This window comes from Brassica oleracea, chromosome C3, assembly GCF_000695525.1.
Source record: "Brassica oleracea var. oleracea cultivar TO1000 chromosome C3, BOL, whole genome shotgun sequence".
Lineage (NCBI taxonomy): Eukaryota > Viridiplantae > Streptophyta > Magnoliopsida > Brassicales > Brassicaceae > Brassica > Brassica oleracea.
Window position 1 is genome coordinate 54,035,595 of NC_027750.1, and position 15,571 is coordinate 54,051,165.

Genomic DNA, 15,571 nt, shown 5'->3' on the forward strand with positions numbered 1-15,571 from the left:
TTAAAAGGAAATGTCTTAGGTTACTCTTTATCATCTCCAAGAGTCGCCAATCTACAACTTGGGTGGCTTCTCTTTATATCTCCATGGCCTTCATCAGACCTTTAGTGGACCGACACCTTTTCGATAATTAAAGCTATGAGGTTGATATGATCTTCCTTTTAACGTATCTGAAATGCATATATGTTAATCATCCCAGCTCGTTTTCATGCGATGAAGTTTTTACGGATATATACTTTTAGTTATGAAATATCCGTAAAGGAAATTACCTGGTTATAAATGTGATCTCCATTTGTATGATATCTATAGCTGAATTGTCGCGATGTGAAATATTTCTATACTATATTGAATTCATTGTACCGTTTAACGCACAAATTAAATAACTCAGAAGCATATCACTGTAATATTGAATCCAATTTAATCACTAAAAATACATATATCTATCCCACGCGAACCACACAGTGCATAAATGTAGCTAGGGATGTCGATCACGGAATTATTTTAGTTTTCTTATAGAAAATGATCAACTGGTTAACCATTCTAACAACGTGAAAAGACAATCCATTAGAGATCATATGTGTGTATTACAAAATGAAATCGTTCGACGGATTTGAACAGAAACTAGTTGAACTGCTTGTGATATTTGTAAAGAATTAGAAATGGATCATAGTAAGCTTCGCGTTGGAGTTGTTCACTTTCGACGTGTCTTGCATTAGAGATTAATCCTAAGCCCCTTTTTGTTTTATATGATTAGATATATAAGAAACAAAACATTATTATTTTATCTAAACTCATAAAGTTGAAATATCCTCTAATGTTCTCTTTATTTTGTCCTTAATCGACCAAGCACGTACCTCCATCACATTAATGTGTATATGTGTATTTATATTATAAACACATATATTTAAAGTTTGACGTGTATATTAGTGTATACACGTCTAAATCTACACTACAAACACTTAAATCATATATCTACTCCCAACTGGATGAAAGTATATATAGTAGATTTCTATAGAATAATCACATTTAGATTATAATATTTTATTAATTTTAGAGAGATCAGTTTATAAAAATACCAGATCTAATTTAAGATTTACGAATTCTGCTAATTTATGAAATAATAATTTATAGGGGTTATACTGCATATGCTATATATTTGGCATGCGATGGAAAATATAAAGAAATCGATTGATAAAATCTTTCTTATTAAAACATAAACTTTCCTTTGGACCCAGTCTTTTTGTAAGTTTTAAAATTAAATTCATTCATTTATTAGACTATTATAAAGTAATTATGGAAATAATATTATATTACTATCTATATTTCCAAACAACATCATAATTAATCTTAAGTCCAAAACATTATAATTGATTAAAACATTCAAAAAAATTAATGAAAAATCAAAATAAATATAAATAATAAAACATTATTGTGTTTATTTAAGTAACATAATAATTCAATAATAGCCATTACATTAAAAATTATATATATATAAACATTATACATTGAAAATAACTACAATGTACAATAAATATAGTAACACAAATAATTATGAAAAATTTCAAAATATATATTATTTAAAGATAAATGCTTAACACTAATTATAAACAAAATATCAAATTAATTATAATATGAACCAAATTATTAGATATATAAATTAAAAAAAGTTATGACTGTTAATTAAGCCACATTAAATAAATATTATATAATTAAAATCTCTCTTAACACTAAATACCATTCATTTAATTTATGAAATTTGTTTAATCAATTGTAGCTACATCAATGGGCTGGCCTGGCCAATTTTAGTATAAATATTGTTTTTTCTGAAAGCTTATCGGGCCTGGTTTTACAAATGGAATCATAATCCAATCTTTTTGGGTCATACTCACTGAAAACACTAGTAGTATATCATCTATACTTTGGCCCAATTATCTCCAATTCTGCTATACCATGCCCAAAAGGCCTATAATGGTACTTTTGTATAATGATTCCAACAAATATATATCAATAAATTTCAAAAGAACTAAACATATAGATAATAGATCAACTAGTTGATTCTCTTGTGCTCTTGCACGTGAATAAAAATTTACAAAATGAGTAACTATAGTATTAAAAATATTTTCTTTTGCTTGTTTATAGGTTTTAAACAATTTTGTTATTTCTATGTATGAAGAAAAACTGTATTAAGTATATTTATGTTACGATCTTAATTAGATATATGATTTCATATATAATATTTTGTATTAGTTTAACTATTCATTACGGTATGTTGATTTGTTTCTATTTAATTAAATTGACGATGATTTTTTGTTTTTGTTTTAATCAGGTTTAAATTGACTTATTAGTTGGTAGTTCAGTTTATCCTCTTATATTTGTAAATATATTTTATAAAATTTTGTATGGTTCAGAAATAGAAAAGAGAAATATAAAATTAGATATGCATTAATAAAAATTACTTGTAATATTATGAAAATTAAGGCACATATATGAATATATATATATATATATATAATAGATAAATCATAATAATGGGTTGATTTAATTTTTCATATTTTGATTGGTTGCATTATTTATATTTTGGTATATTGGATTATATCATTTTTTGAAATGAATCATATTTTTTTGTTATAATTAAATTAAAATAAGAATAATATTGTTAATTATATTTTTTAGTTTTTCCTTAGGTTGATAAAAAATATTTTTGTATAATTTTATATATGTAATTCGATAAAATATATATCTATATTTTTAAAATTTATAGATATTTAATTTTTGTTTGTGTTTTTGGACAAATATAAAGAAAAATAATTTTTTATATATAATCTATCTTTTTATATTTTATAAATATTTACTTGTATTTTTATGTGCCATTGTGAAAAAGGAAGTTTAAGATTTTTTGAAAAATGGAAATTCGAGTTAAAAAGCTAATTATTATTTTTTTTCAAAAAGAGAAACAAAATAATTATCAAAAATGGTATTTAGGTATAATTTTAGCTCATTAAGATTATCTATGTAATTAATATTTGTGAAACATATGATATTAGATGATGATTTATGTTTTTAGATTATTTTATTATTAATCATTTGATAAAACATTCATAATAAAATATCATTATCTTATATAAAATAATGTCTAAATTATTTTACTTTTTAAAATTGTTTTGTGAAGTTGTGTTTCATATACATAAGTAAATACATTTTAAAAATTTCTAGATATTTTATTTTTATTTATGTTTTTGGGAAAATATAAGAGGTAATAAAATTTAAACTCATTTATATATAAAAAATTATATGTATATATTTTATAAATATTCCTTTGTCTTATTTATGTGCTTTTGAAAAAAGGAAAAATTATTTTAAAAGTTTATTTAAATTTTATTAAGAAAAAAAAGAAATAAAAATAGTTGTTATTAATGGAAATCATATAAAATATTTTTAGTTTATTAAGGGTAGTTACGTAATTAACCGTCCTGAAAATTAACGTGAGTGTGACACATAGAAAGTGACTTCTCAAATAATATTATACATATATATCTATGCAACATTAGTTTATTCAAGTATATGCCAGTATAAATAAATATTTAGTAGTTATAAAGAACTAAATGTTTACAAACCTCCATTTCAACTTTTGGCGTATGGAACACTGTCTGTATGTGCTGAAAGAAAAGAATCAGAATCTTGGGGTTGGATAAGGCTGTTTTGTTATTTTTATCTGTATAATATTAATAAAATACTATACTGGCTACATATATACTTTTAGAGGGATATATCGAATATGAAATGTAAAGTGTTTGATTGTTAAGCTAATCAGAAAATTTGGTGCGATTTTTGTCAATTCTAGAATTTTATATAAATTTTTATTTTTATTTTTATAACTAAGGAACCCTATTTAGCAAAAAAAAAAAAAAACTAAGGAACCCTTCTTAAATATTTTAGAAGTAACTAAAATATATATATATTTTTTTGGATAATCCAGGTATCCGGACCTCTCGCTTAGTCCGGAACCGCGTCCAACCGGAACTGGCGAGGAAGGTCCTGGAGGCCAAACGGAAACCATGTTAAATCCGCTGTTGTCGAGGCTCGAACTCGTGATGGCGGGCACCTCAGCCGAGGTTCCTTTACCACCAGACTAAGAGGCCCGGTTGTAACTAAAATATTTTAAAATCTTCAACTTAATTTTCTTTTAATAATAGTAGATTTCGGAGTATTTTATAAAATGATAAGTTTAAAAACACTGGATTTTAAAATGTTTTTTTTTCATCCACGTTTGAATTATAGTAGATTTGTCATTTTAATATCAATCACTTAAAATTACCAGTTGAATACACCTCTCTATTGACAAAAAAAAAAAAAGAATACACCTCCTTAAATTAGTTATATATGTACATAATTTTTAACATTTGTTTTTTTTTAACTAAAAACCAAATTTGTTGTATTGCAAAGATTCTTTACCTTAAAAAATCAAACTCTGTGGTTTATGTGTTCTTATATGTCAATTATGGACCCCTCTCTGACCCTCTTCCTTCCACAATAAAGAATAAACACGATGGCAACATAAACCTTTTAAAAATAATCTCGTGGATAAATTCATAATTTGTTTTTATAAAAGGATTTCTTTAGAAGAAATAGAAAAGACTATGAACATAAGATCGTAAAATAAAAGAGTAATAATTTACATTCAATAAAAACTTAAAAATATGATAATACACAAAAGCTTCTCTGATTGGTCAATGACAAGGTTTCTGAACAAAAAAAAACATAAACCAGCGAGACCAAACACATAGAGGACTTCTTTAGCATAAACAAAGCCTTAAACAAGTCTCTACAACTGTAAAAATTTCAGTTGTAGAGATTAACTAACTAACTAATATGAGACATCAATAGACACTGAGTCGAAGACAGGCTCCTAAGATTCGGACAATTTGCTAATCGCATCCCAATCAATCTCCACAGAAGGAAACTTCTCCAGCACGAAACTCCCACTCTCATCATCAAACCCTGAATCCGAAAAATCCAAGAACGTACCCGGCGACGAAGATCCCACCTGAGACTCATCAGAAAACAAACTCTCATCAGCTCTCAAAGACCACCTACATTCACTTTCTTGATACTCTGCTTTTGGCGGGAAAAGCTCTGTTTCAGAACAGGGGAGATCATCATCATCCTCTGTTTTCCCCAAGCTCTGACAAATCGCCTCGAGTTTTGCTTCAACAGAGGAATGAAGAGCCTTGAATCTGCTATCACCATACTCGTGCCTGATGTATGGGAAATTAAGCGTCGCTAACTCGCCTCGGAGCTTGTAAGCAGCTCGATCATAAGCCATGGCTGCTTCTTCAGCTGTGTTGAAAGTTCCAAGCCAGAGTCGGGTCCGGTTCTTGGGTAAACGGATCTCAGCAACCCATTTCCCCCAGTGCCTTTGTCTAACTCCTCTGTAGAGTTTCTGAGCTGCCATGTTCTTCATTGGCACTGGCTTTGGGGAGAGGGTTGAGATGGTGGCGTTGCGTCTCTGGTTAAGCTGGTTTTGGATCTGGTGGATTTGGTAAGGTGTGAGCTGGTTCAGACCGAGAGGTGTGGTTTGATTGAAACCGAAGATTGAGTTTGGAATTGGAGGAAGAGAAGAAACAGAGTTGGTGAAAGGTTTAAGTACTTTCATGAGCTCTTCTTTGAAAGGATCTGAGAGATTTGTGCTGCTATTGAACATATCTATTGCTGCCATGGATCTTAAAAAGGAGAGATGTTTGATATTTAGATTGAAATAACAAGTAACAGAGAAGGATCAGAAACACACCTTGTTGGTTTGATACTTGGAGTTTTTTTTTTGCTCTCTCTAAATTTGATTTGATTTATTTTTTGTTGCTCTTGGCTTTGCTGGATGCAAACTTCTTTGCCTATATAATACGAGAAATCAAGCCCCCCATTGAATTCGTAGTATATGTTTTTAATTATAAAAAGTAGGTCAATGCAATTTTTTTCATTATTATATCTTTGTCTACATTTTGTTTGATGCTTTTGTTCTATTCACATTCTGTTTGATGCTTTTAGAAAGAAAAAAAATTAATTTGATGTTTCACACTTGTTTTGGAAAATGTTTTCAATAAAATTCCGAAAAGAATCTTTTCAGCAGTAAAAATCATAAGAGCCAAAAGGGGTATTGTTGATTCTAAGGCAGGTTGAAAGGTCAGTATCATTTTTTTCATTACGTCAAACTATAACACCAAATTACATGAAAATTTCATAAACTGGATCATTTTTTCTTTCATAAACTGTATCATATATATAACTAATGTGAATTAGAAGAGAAAAGCGTGAAATAATTCATGGAAGTATTGTATATCATCCATGCCAATAAAATGAAGAAATTGTAGTGAACCATGAGAACATTTGGTGGTCATAGTATTTTTTCTACGGTCATAAAGTCGTATTGCGTATACCGCACAGAAGTGAAACTCTTTAGCAATTATACGTTGGCATGCATATATATAATATAATGTATGTAAAAGTAGGGAATATGAAAATTTAACATTAAACTAAAAGGCTTATAAGTTTGTGAGCAAGATATATAGTGAAAGAACGTCAAGAAAGCTATTAGAGGTTGATGGAAAGAGGTTAGAACTGGTAAAAAGTTTGCGTCACAAGGCAGCTAATGGATGTTCTTCATCACCGATAAAGCACCACTTTCTTACATCAGCAGGGTTGTTTTCTCTCCACGTTTATTCCCAAAAAGGAAATTAAAATTTCAAATTAACGGTGGATTTAATATCAATTAAGAGCAGCCCTTTCCACGTAATTGTATTCTCTTATTGTCTTACTTCAAGAAAACAGATTCTTGAAAACTATATTACGCGAAAAAAAACCAGTATGTGGCCAACTATTTAACGAACAAAAAAATAATTTATGGGACCTGCTTTGGCGTGTTCACACGTAAGATCCTACATGGAAGTCACGATCTCTCGGTTCTGTAAGACCTGACAACTGACAAAAGATAAAGAAAGAACCCTTATCTTTGATCTAATCTAAAGTTATCGAGATAAACTCTGATTACACGTCTTATAAAGTTAGCCGATAGAGAATCTTAACTTTCTATATTTTTCCTTCAAAAGATAGTTTTTATCCTTGATCGGCAATGTTAACTATAAGAATATTCGTAGATAATGATCTAGAATATGGCAAAGACACGTAAACCCACACACAAATCTAATAGAAAGGCCTACCCAAAACAGCTCTTAGACCTTAACTTATCGCATCAAATTTTCTAGCTTTACAACCATTCACTTAAATATTGTAAGAATGATTATGAAGTTCATGTACATTTTCTTATAATCCCTTAATCTTATTATCTAATAGAAAGAAGCCATGTAATCATATTAGCATGACAACCTAACCTTATCATGGACAATAGTTAATATCCAAAGTCATCCCCGAAGTGTATTTAAATTTATTTTCTAATTCTATATGGACAAGATCATGGTGATGTAGTGGCCACTGAACACATTGAGTAATTATTATAAAGTCTTGGATATTGTTTAAAATTCAACGGTTTGACTTTTGTAAATGTCAACTCTTCCTCCACCATTGGAGGCTTGGAAGTCAAGATAACATCAAATGAAAGCTATGATTCCCTGACGGTGACCCAACTTTTTTGACTATTGTCCTCTGGTGACTGAGATATAACCGTTCTTTATAATTTATGCTTTCTAATTCTAGTTTATAGAATGCAAATCTGCAAGGATGTATTCAAAATAGTTCTTGAACCCTAGAATATTATTTCTAATATTTACTTAGTAGATATAGAACTACATTGATAATTTAAACATTAAAAAAAAAAAACTGAATTGACAAATTTCTTTGGACTGAAACCACGATTAAATATATAAGTTGTTTACACACATATGGAACCGATTATGAAATTATGGTCCAACCTAGAACACTTGCACAATGTACTAACCCATCCGGTTTACTACACATACAAGTTACTTCACACCATATAAAGATCAAACTAAAAGCTCTCTGATCTCTGAAAAGTGAAAATACAACATTCATAATAAAACATTTAATAATAATAAAACACACAAAGGACACACAAAGGTATTGCGACAGGGAAATCAACCAAGACAGATTTCATCTTGTTTTTTTTTGGTTGAAGACAGATTTCATCTTGTTCTGACCACTCTTGAGTCTTGAAATCATCTCCACCGATTAAAAAATTGTTATTAATAGCCAAGTCAATACGACCTGAAACAAAGGGGTTCTGAGGGCTTCCATTGATGAAGGGGATGTTTTTGATAGGTATAGTTGTAGCCATGCATGCGCACGTTTGAACATTAATAATTTGTCCCAATTTCTAAACCCTTCTTCTATATTTCTCAACATCACATATTTCTCTTTATTTCACTATCTTGTTTTTCACTCTTAAATCATATTATATGTATCGGTTATAACTTGTCTTATTTAATTGCAACCATTTACAAATTTTTTTGTTCTTATAGGTAAATCTATTAAAAAATTTGACATGACATACATTGTTTTGTTGAATTTCACTTCAGATTGAAAACATGATTTATTGATAAATGAAATAGCTAATTAGTTTGACCCATACTAATTAACAATTTTTGAGGATACTTCTACAATATATACAATTGAATTCCTTTTTATTTTAAATAAACAAATTAATAATTACTAAGGATATATATTAATCATCTAAGCAAAGAATGAGAATGTTTGATCAAGTTTTGAAGAGCTTGGTTGCCTTGAGCTTTGCTTAAGATATTCTTTACATTCTGTGTCATCTGTATTGATTCAAAAACAAGTTATAAATAAAAGATATATACAGTAAAATCTTATATAAAAAATTAATAACTTGAGAGGAGAAAAACAATCGTATTACCTTCCCGAGACTACCACCCTTCGAGTAAGGCATAGCCCTTGGAGCTATTTGTTTATTACTTCGACTTCTTGTCATGATCTTTGAAGAATTTTGCCATTGTGCTTCCAGTTGATTGGGAAGTGTAGATTCCTGTATAAATACATTTCATATAATAAACTCTCGGATAGCTATTTTTAAGTTTTTGTTACAAAAATAGATTTTAAGAGAGAAAATGACCAAAATAACTTTTTTTTATTTTGAAAATTTTAATTTTTTATTTTTTAAAATTTGAAATCATATCCCCAAAATTCCACCCCTTAACTCTAAACCCTAAGTCTAGATTAGTTAACCAGGTAAAAATACATTTTTATCCTTTAATAAAAAATTTATCCTTTAATAAAACCTTTTTGGCCATTTTCTTCATTAATAGCTATTTTGTGATAAAAATTTAAAAAAGACTATCATAGAGAATTTCTCGTAAATGAATTTGATATATATTATAATGAAAAAGAATAAAGAAATGGGAAGAAAATACGAGAATACGACATACCAAGAAAAGAACTGTTGCACAGTGCTTGAGGACCTCTAAATTCATTCGAACATCGTCAAGACTCCTGCAATTATCAACGTATATATGTGTGTAACATTATCTTACAAAAAACATAACATTAATATACACAAATATTATTAAGGGCAATTCTTTCAAATAACATTTTTTAAGTTTTTGTCACAAAAATAGCACTCAAGAAATAAAATGACCAAAATAACTTTTTTTTATTTTGAAATTTTTAATTTTTATTTTTTAATTTTTTTTTCAAATTTGAAACCATATCTCCAAAACTCCACCCCTTAACTATAAACCCTAAGTCTATAATAGTTAACCATAGGGTAAAAATACATTTTTACCATTTAATAAAACTTATTTTAGTTATTTTCTTCATTGATAGTTATTTTTATGACAAAAACTTAAAAATGATTATCTTAGGAAATTTTTCTATTATCTATGTACCTGTGTTTTTGCACTCCAAGACCAAAATAGGCAGCCAAACTTGCCATCTACAACATAATAGTATGATTTAAGCTTGTTAAATACACAGTTTTAATCTTTTAGATTTCTCAAAGACCATGATATAAATTCGATTTTATCAAAATAAATGTATTATACTATATGATTTTAAATAATAAAGCTTTAGGTCTCTAATATGTTTTTAAAATATGGTAATATCATTTAAAGAATCTCGGATGTACCTTCATGTTACCAGCTCTTTTGCCAAACTTGTCGCTTAATAACCCCAAAGAATCAATGATCCCAGAGGGCTCAGGGGCAGCTTTACCAATCTCAGCAAAAGCTTCTTTAATTCTAACGCAATCGAATCTTCTAATGTTATGACCAGCCCAAATCCGACCGTGCAATAAACCATAGATCTTTTCAGCGACATCTTCGAAGCTTGGTGCGTCCCTGACCTTAGCCCTCGTGATCCCATCTGACCTAGACGACCTTAGTGAGACCACCGATATGTCTTTCGGCTGTATAAGCGTTGAGAAGCTATCTAGCTCCTCAAGTTTTCTTGGGCATACGATGATTGCACCAAACTCTAGGATGTGAAAATGTTGTCCTGTTTTGTTTGGTACGGTTGTTTCTAAATCAAAGAAGACGATTTCGCTGGGAAATGTTTGGATCTCCATATCAATTTATGCTTTTTTGGTCGATTTGTAAAGCGTACGTGTGTATGTATATAATGTAGAGTTAGGGTTTGTTACTTGTGACACAAGCTAACTGTAGGTTCGTCTTGGAGGTTACTTTGGTGGTTATTTAGCTTCATGGAGAAAACTTTGTTGTGTACGGTAAGTAAGAATCTTTAGCTTTTCTTTATCTAATTCAATTAAAAACAATTCCTTAATTTTTAATTGCCCCCACAAAGCTTTCTTGTGTGTTTATTAACTTTTGCGCCATATATTCTACTCGAATTACTCAAAATACATGGCTTTAAATCATCCATTAGTGTTGAATTAACAAACTCTCTTCATTAGTGTTTAACAGCAAGTGTAGCAAAAATCTTTATATGAAAATGGACATGGCGTACCATGCAAGAAAGTTCCAAGGGTTTAGGGGCAACAACCATTTCCTGACTCGCACAATAGAGAAACGTACAAACAATATGCAGTCATCATTACTCGCATCAACAGAGACTCAAGCTGAGGCCAAACTCAGCAAGATCAAGATCCTTGGTTCTTTTCTCTGTCTTTGGCTAATTACATTTGCTTAGCTGAAAACTGCAATTTTGAATGCTAAAGGATCAATTTTGTAACCATAACATTAACCAATCAGTTCTAAAGGAAGTTGAAGAACGGAAGAGCACAATACCTCAAACTCTGGTACAAGAAGAATCAAAGTCATCAGGAGCAACACGTGCAATCCAATTGTTCAAAGTCCTCTTGACATCAGTGTGATTAACATAAGCCAACTCATACATACTACACAAGTTCCCCACCAAGCTCTCGTTCAAAGCCGCGGTCGGCACTCTCTCCAACGCACTCTCCATCACCTTGATCGCATCAGACAAATCTCTCGAGTACATCAAACAAAGCGCCTTGTTGTTAACCGCGACAACATCAGAGTTATCTCTCTCAATACACTCTTCATACTCTCTCACAGCAGCAGCATAGTCCTTCGCCACAACGTGAACCAAAGCCTTGTTCCTCCCTACAAGATTCTTGAACTGAGTCTCACTCACCAACCCATTGTGATTGCTCATCTTCTCGACACGATCAAACGTGGCTTTAGCTCCTTCTATATCCCCAAACTGCATCTGAACAGAGCCTAGCTTCGAAACCAAGACAGGATCCAAAGGATCACGCTTTATCAACTCCTTAATCAACTCCAAGGAAACACCAAACTCCTTGTGACCTAAGTGAAACCCTAACAAACAACTCATCACAAAGATCTCTCTCTTCTTCCACAGCTCCACAGAATCATCATTCCCCTCTTTCTCTTTAATCCTCTCCCTAACGAAGTCGAGCAACGTGTACAACCGATCTAACCCTTCCTGGCGATTCCCTAGCCTAGTCGGAACCAAAGCGTACATCCACCGTAACGAGAAAGGCACCATGGATCCCTTCCGGTCAGGGTAGATCTCGGGGAACGATTCGTACCTGTAGTGCTCACCGTCGAAGTCGTGCAGGGAGTTGAGCTCGTGCGAGGCTTCGTCGGAGCGGCGGAGCTTCGTGAGGGCGATGACTTGGTAGGTTAGGTAGGTGAGGTGCTCGTGAGGCTTGGTGAGGAGGAAGAGGGCTCGGGATTGGGATATTTTGTCGAGGATCGCTTCCCACTGGCCGCGGGTGGAGAGATCGTGGAGGGAGCTGAGGTCGTGAGTTAGCTCGTCGAGGGAATTGGATCGTTCCGGTGGTGGATCGGCGAAGGATGATGGGGTTGATTCGAACGCCGTCGCTTCGGGTGTAGCTTTGATTGGTTGTACGGCGGCGGGATTGGTAGCGGCGGAGGATGGATTGATTTCGGGTCGGGTCTCGGATTCGGGTGAAGTCGGATCCATTGCCGGAGATGAGTCCGAGAACATCGTGGAAGAGCACGTTATGGAAATTTGTGGGGTTCGACTGTTTGATGGTTTTGATATGTTCTTATAAATGGGCCCAATCAAGGCCCGTTTCAGTTTCGGGCACTTAACACATGGTCCTCCTTAGGTCTAGTCATTCGGATACCCGTTCGAGTTCGGATCCGGTATTTCGGATTTTCGATTTATACTCATAAGCCTTTTTTTTGGGACAAATACTCATAAGTCTTATTCTAATATTTTATTAGTATGAGTTGGGTTCGGATAATAACACTCTGGTTCCTGTTCAAATTTGTATTACATCTTAAAACCAATAAAATGACCATATAGAGTTCGAATATATTTGAAGTACAAATAAAATTTAAAAGTAAAACATAAAGAAAACACTTAAAATGAATATAAGTTCAACACACATCAGATTGATAAAAATAACAATAAAATATTAAATAAAACATGAAAATAAACATAGTTTGTAAACAATAAGCAATAAGCATTATTTTATAGACAAAGTAAACTTGTTATTTAACGAGCAAATTAATGAAGTACTTGTTTATAACTAATTGTATATTTAAGTTATTTATCTAAATTTTAGTATTTGTTTTTATATATCATATCAATATAAACATTAAACTGATTATTTGAAATACTTATATATATTTTAAATATTTTTATTGACTATTAATTTTAGATATTTTTAGATTATCCGTTCGAATTCGGGTAATAACACTTTGGATTCATATATATTTCGTACCATTCTATAAAATCCGCCTAGATATTTTTACATTTCGATCGGACAGCGGATCAGATTTTTGGTTCGGATTCGAGTTTGGGTTAGATTTCGAATTTTATGCTCAGGCCTAGTCCTCCTCACTCATTTGAGCAAACGATTAAAGAAAACGCATGTTTCGCTTAGCTTTACAATAAAACTAATATACAAATTACATGTATTCAAAAGTAAATTATTAAGATTGGCTCTCAGAGATGATCTGATGAAATAGATAGAAAAGTCAGCACTATAGTCAGGCGTATTCTAAAGATACTATTTGCTTTCTCCCACTATTTGCATAGGATCCGGCGATATAGGGGACAAAACATTAATGTCATGCAGATGAACAGTTATTTAAATGTCAGGGTATTAGGATATAGATCTTATAAATAATAATTTATTCGCATTACATGATTACAAATTACATTAAATATAGTGTGCCAAAAATTTGTCAATTATTTTCCAATTTATATGATTCCAAAGTCCACATTCACATTTTGGGATCTGTTTCCGAGTTTTTAGTACGCACCATATTCTAGATCAAAGGCCTTGGTCAACGAATCAAAACTTTTGTAGCTAACATTATTACTTTTTCGTTAAAAATAACTTTACCTACCCAACTAGTAAAAAACCTTAATTCTATTCAAATCATCAGGTAATCTCTCTATTTACAAAAATCCTACAATATTTCAGTTTTTATCGCACTTCTATGCATCTAATTATTTTTTCACAACTTTCACTTTTTACCATTGTTTTTAAAATCGGACCGGAAGCTGAACCGGAAATATTTTGGGTCACGGTTCAATATAGTTCAACCGGGTCAAACCTGGTTCAATAACTTTGTTTAATATTTTTTTAGTATGTAAATATAAAAGTAATATTAGTAAAAACATGATGCATAGTTAAAATATAAATCAATTTTGAACATAAAGTATTATAAATATAAATTAGTTTTTTGTTTATATGGATGGTTTATAGATTTTCGATAGTTTCAGTGGTTTTTATTGGTTTAATAACTTTAAAATATAATCCGGCTATATGGCCGGTTCATGGTCGAACCAATTACTAGACCAATCCGGCTATATAACCGGTTCACGGTCGAATCCGGTCTAACCATCGGATCGGTCCGGTTTTAAAAACACTGCTTTTTACCAAACTCCCTAGTCAAAGACTCGTGGAGTCAAAAGTCGTCGATCATTGACTCGGGACAAATGGGCGAGTAAGTGTTAGGTGTCCAACCAAAAATTTGATTTTTCTTTAAGCGTGTTTGTCATAGTTGCTTAAGAGAAACTAATATTGAATTTGTAGTGTTTATGAGTTTATCAAACAACTTTTGTATTTGTACGCTGTGAGTTAGTGTATAAAATACGAACAATCACAACGTTTGTAATATAAGACAACGATTTACTGTTATAAAATATTTGTGAATAGTTAACGGAAATGATTCACCATCTGACTCATAAGAAAAGTGATTAGTTAAAATATCCATTGATAAATAAATAAAAAAATCCATTGATATTTTGATTTTGTGTATATCCATAAACTCGATACTCTTGCATTACTATGAGTGGAATACAAGCAAGCGATTTCATTATCTAACACATTTGTCTCAAGTTAAAAATGAATCAAACTTAGGTAGACGTACGTGGCATGTGACTATCTTTACATTCAAGTTATTGATTATGTATAAGTACATGTTAATCATACAAAAAGTAGAAAAATGAACACTGAAGGAGTCTATATAGTTTACAAACTAACAATTAGCAAGTCAATTATTATTACGAATATGCAATTTGCAAGTTATCAATAAAGTTATGCATCATGATGAACTACAATTATTTGATTTTAATTTGCTAAGCACATGAGCAAAAACCAAATGGAAGCGCGTTGAGAATGAAAAAGAGATTAAAAAATGTAGGTTTTGGTCCTCCATGTGAGTGATCTCAACTTTCTCACTTTGGCATTAAATTCTTATCCTTTTCTTTATTGGGCTTTTTGCAGAATTGACCTATAACTTAAAGTCAAACACAAAACTAACCTTTTTTTTTTTTGAAAATTGGTTTTGCCCTATTCCCCTCACAAGTTCATATAATTTACGAAAATGCCATCAATTTTTTTTTTCTTTTTTTCTTCGAAAATGACATTTTTACTCTCTCACCCTCATCATCTTCAAGTAATTACAAGATTGCCATTGTCATCAATACCACAACCACTATGAACAACCAATTTGAAGCTCTTAATGCTCCCAAAATCGATTTACCCTTCTTCTTTTTCTATTCTTGTGAACTAAACACAACATATCTCTCACTTTCTCTCCACAATGAGCTAAAAAAACCCAAGATTTTGATTCTACATTTTTTATGGTTCATAGAGTCA

General features: G+C 31.3%; 3 protein-coding genes across 3 annotated transcripts; all 3 read right to left on the reverse strand.

Annotated features, from left to right (window-relative positions):
• Positions 1-4,766: 4,766 nt before the first annotated feature.
• LOC106331725 (ethylene-responsive transcription factor ERF060-like) lies at positions 4,767-5,911 on the reverse strand. Its single transcript, XM_013770131.1, has one exon. It carries the CDS (start codon positions 5,711-5,713, stop codon positions 4,904-4,906), a length of 810 nt encoding a protein of 269 aa, XP_013625585.1. The 5' UTR covers positions 5,714-5,911; the 3' UTR covers positions 4,767-4,903.
• A 2,676-nt stretch (positions 5,912-8,587) lies between these two features.
• On the reverse strand, positions 8,588-10,546 carry LOC106333557 (protein NEN4-like). Its single transcript, XM_013771990.1, has 5 exons — positions 10,109-10,546; positions 9,870-9,916; positions 9,411-9,474; positions 8,882-9,010; positions 8,588-8,783 (listed from the first exon to the last, which is right to left on the reverse strand). The coding sequence occupies exons 1-5, from the start codon at positions 10,544-10,546 to the stop codon at positions 8,691-8,693; spliced, it is 771 nt and encodes a 256-aa protein (XP_013627444.1). The 3' UTR covers positions 8,588-8,690.
• Positions 10,547-10,832: 286 nt separating this feature from the next.
• On the reverse strand, positions 10,833-12,481 carry LOC106328081 (trafficking protein particle complex subunit 12-like). Its single transcript, XM_013766443.1, has 2 exons — positions 11,226-12,481; positions 10,833-11,134 (listed from the first exon to the last, which is right to left on the reverse strand). The coding sequence occupies exon 1, from the start codon at positions 12,433-12,435 to the stop codon at positions 11,227-11,229; it is 1,209 nt and encodes a 402-aa protein (XP_013621897.1). The 5' UTR covers positions 12,436-12,481; the 3' UTR covers positions 10,833-11,134; position 11,226.
• Between the last annotated feature and the right edge of the window lie 3,090 nt (positions 12,482-15,571).

Coding starts and splice junctions, on each gene's coding strand:
- LOC106331725 (XM_013770131.1), bottom strand. CDS start 5,713: ATGGCAGCAATAGATATGTTCAATAGCAGCACAAATCTCTCAGATCCT.
- LOC106333557 (XM_013771990.1), bottom strand. CDS start 10,546: ATGGAGATCCAAACATTTCCCAGCGAAATCGTCTTCTTTGATTTAGAA. Junction 9,917..10,108: donor AAAGAGCTGGTAACATGAAG/GTACATCCGAGA, acceptor ATTATGTTGTAG/ATGGCAAGTTTGGCTGCCTA. Junction 9,475..9,869: donor CTTGGAGTGCAAAAACACAG/GTACATAGATAA, acceptor TGATAATTGCAG/GAGTCTTGACGATGTTCGAA.
- LOC106328081 (XM_013766443.1), bottom strand. CDS start 12,435: ATGTTCTCGGACTCATCTCCGGCAATGGATCCGACTTCACCCGAATCC.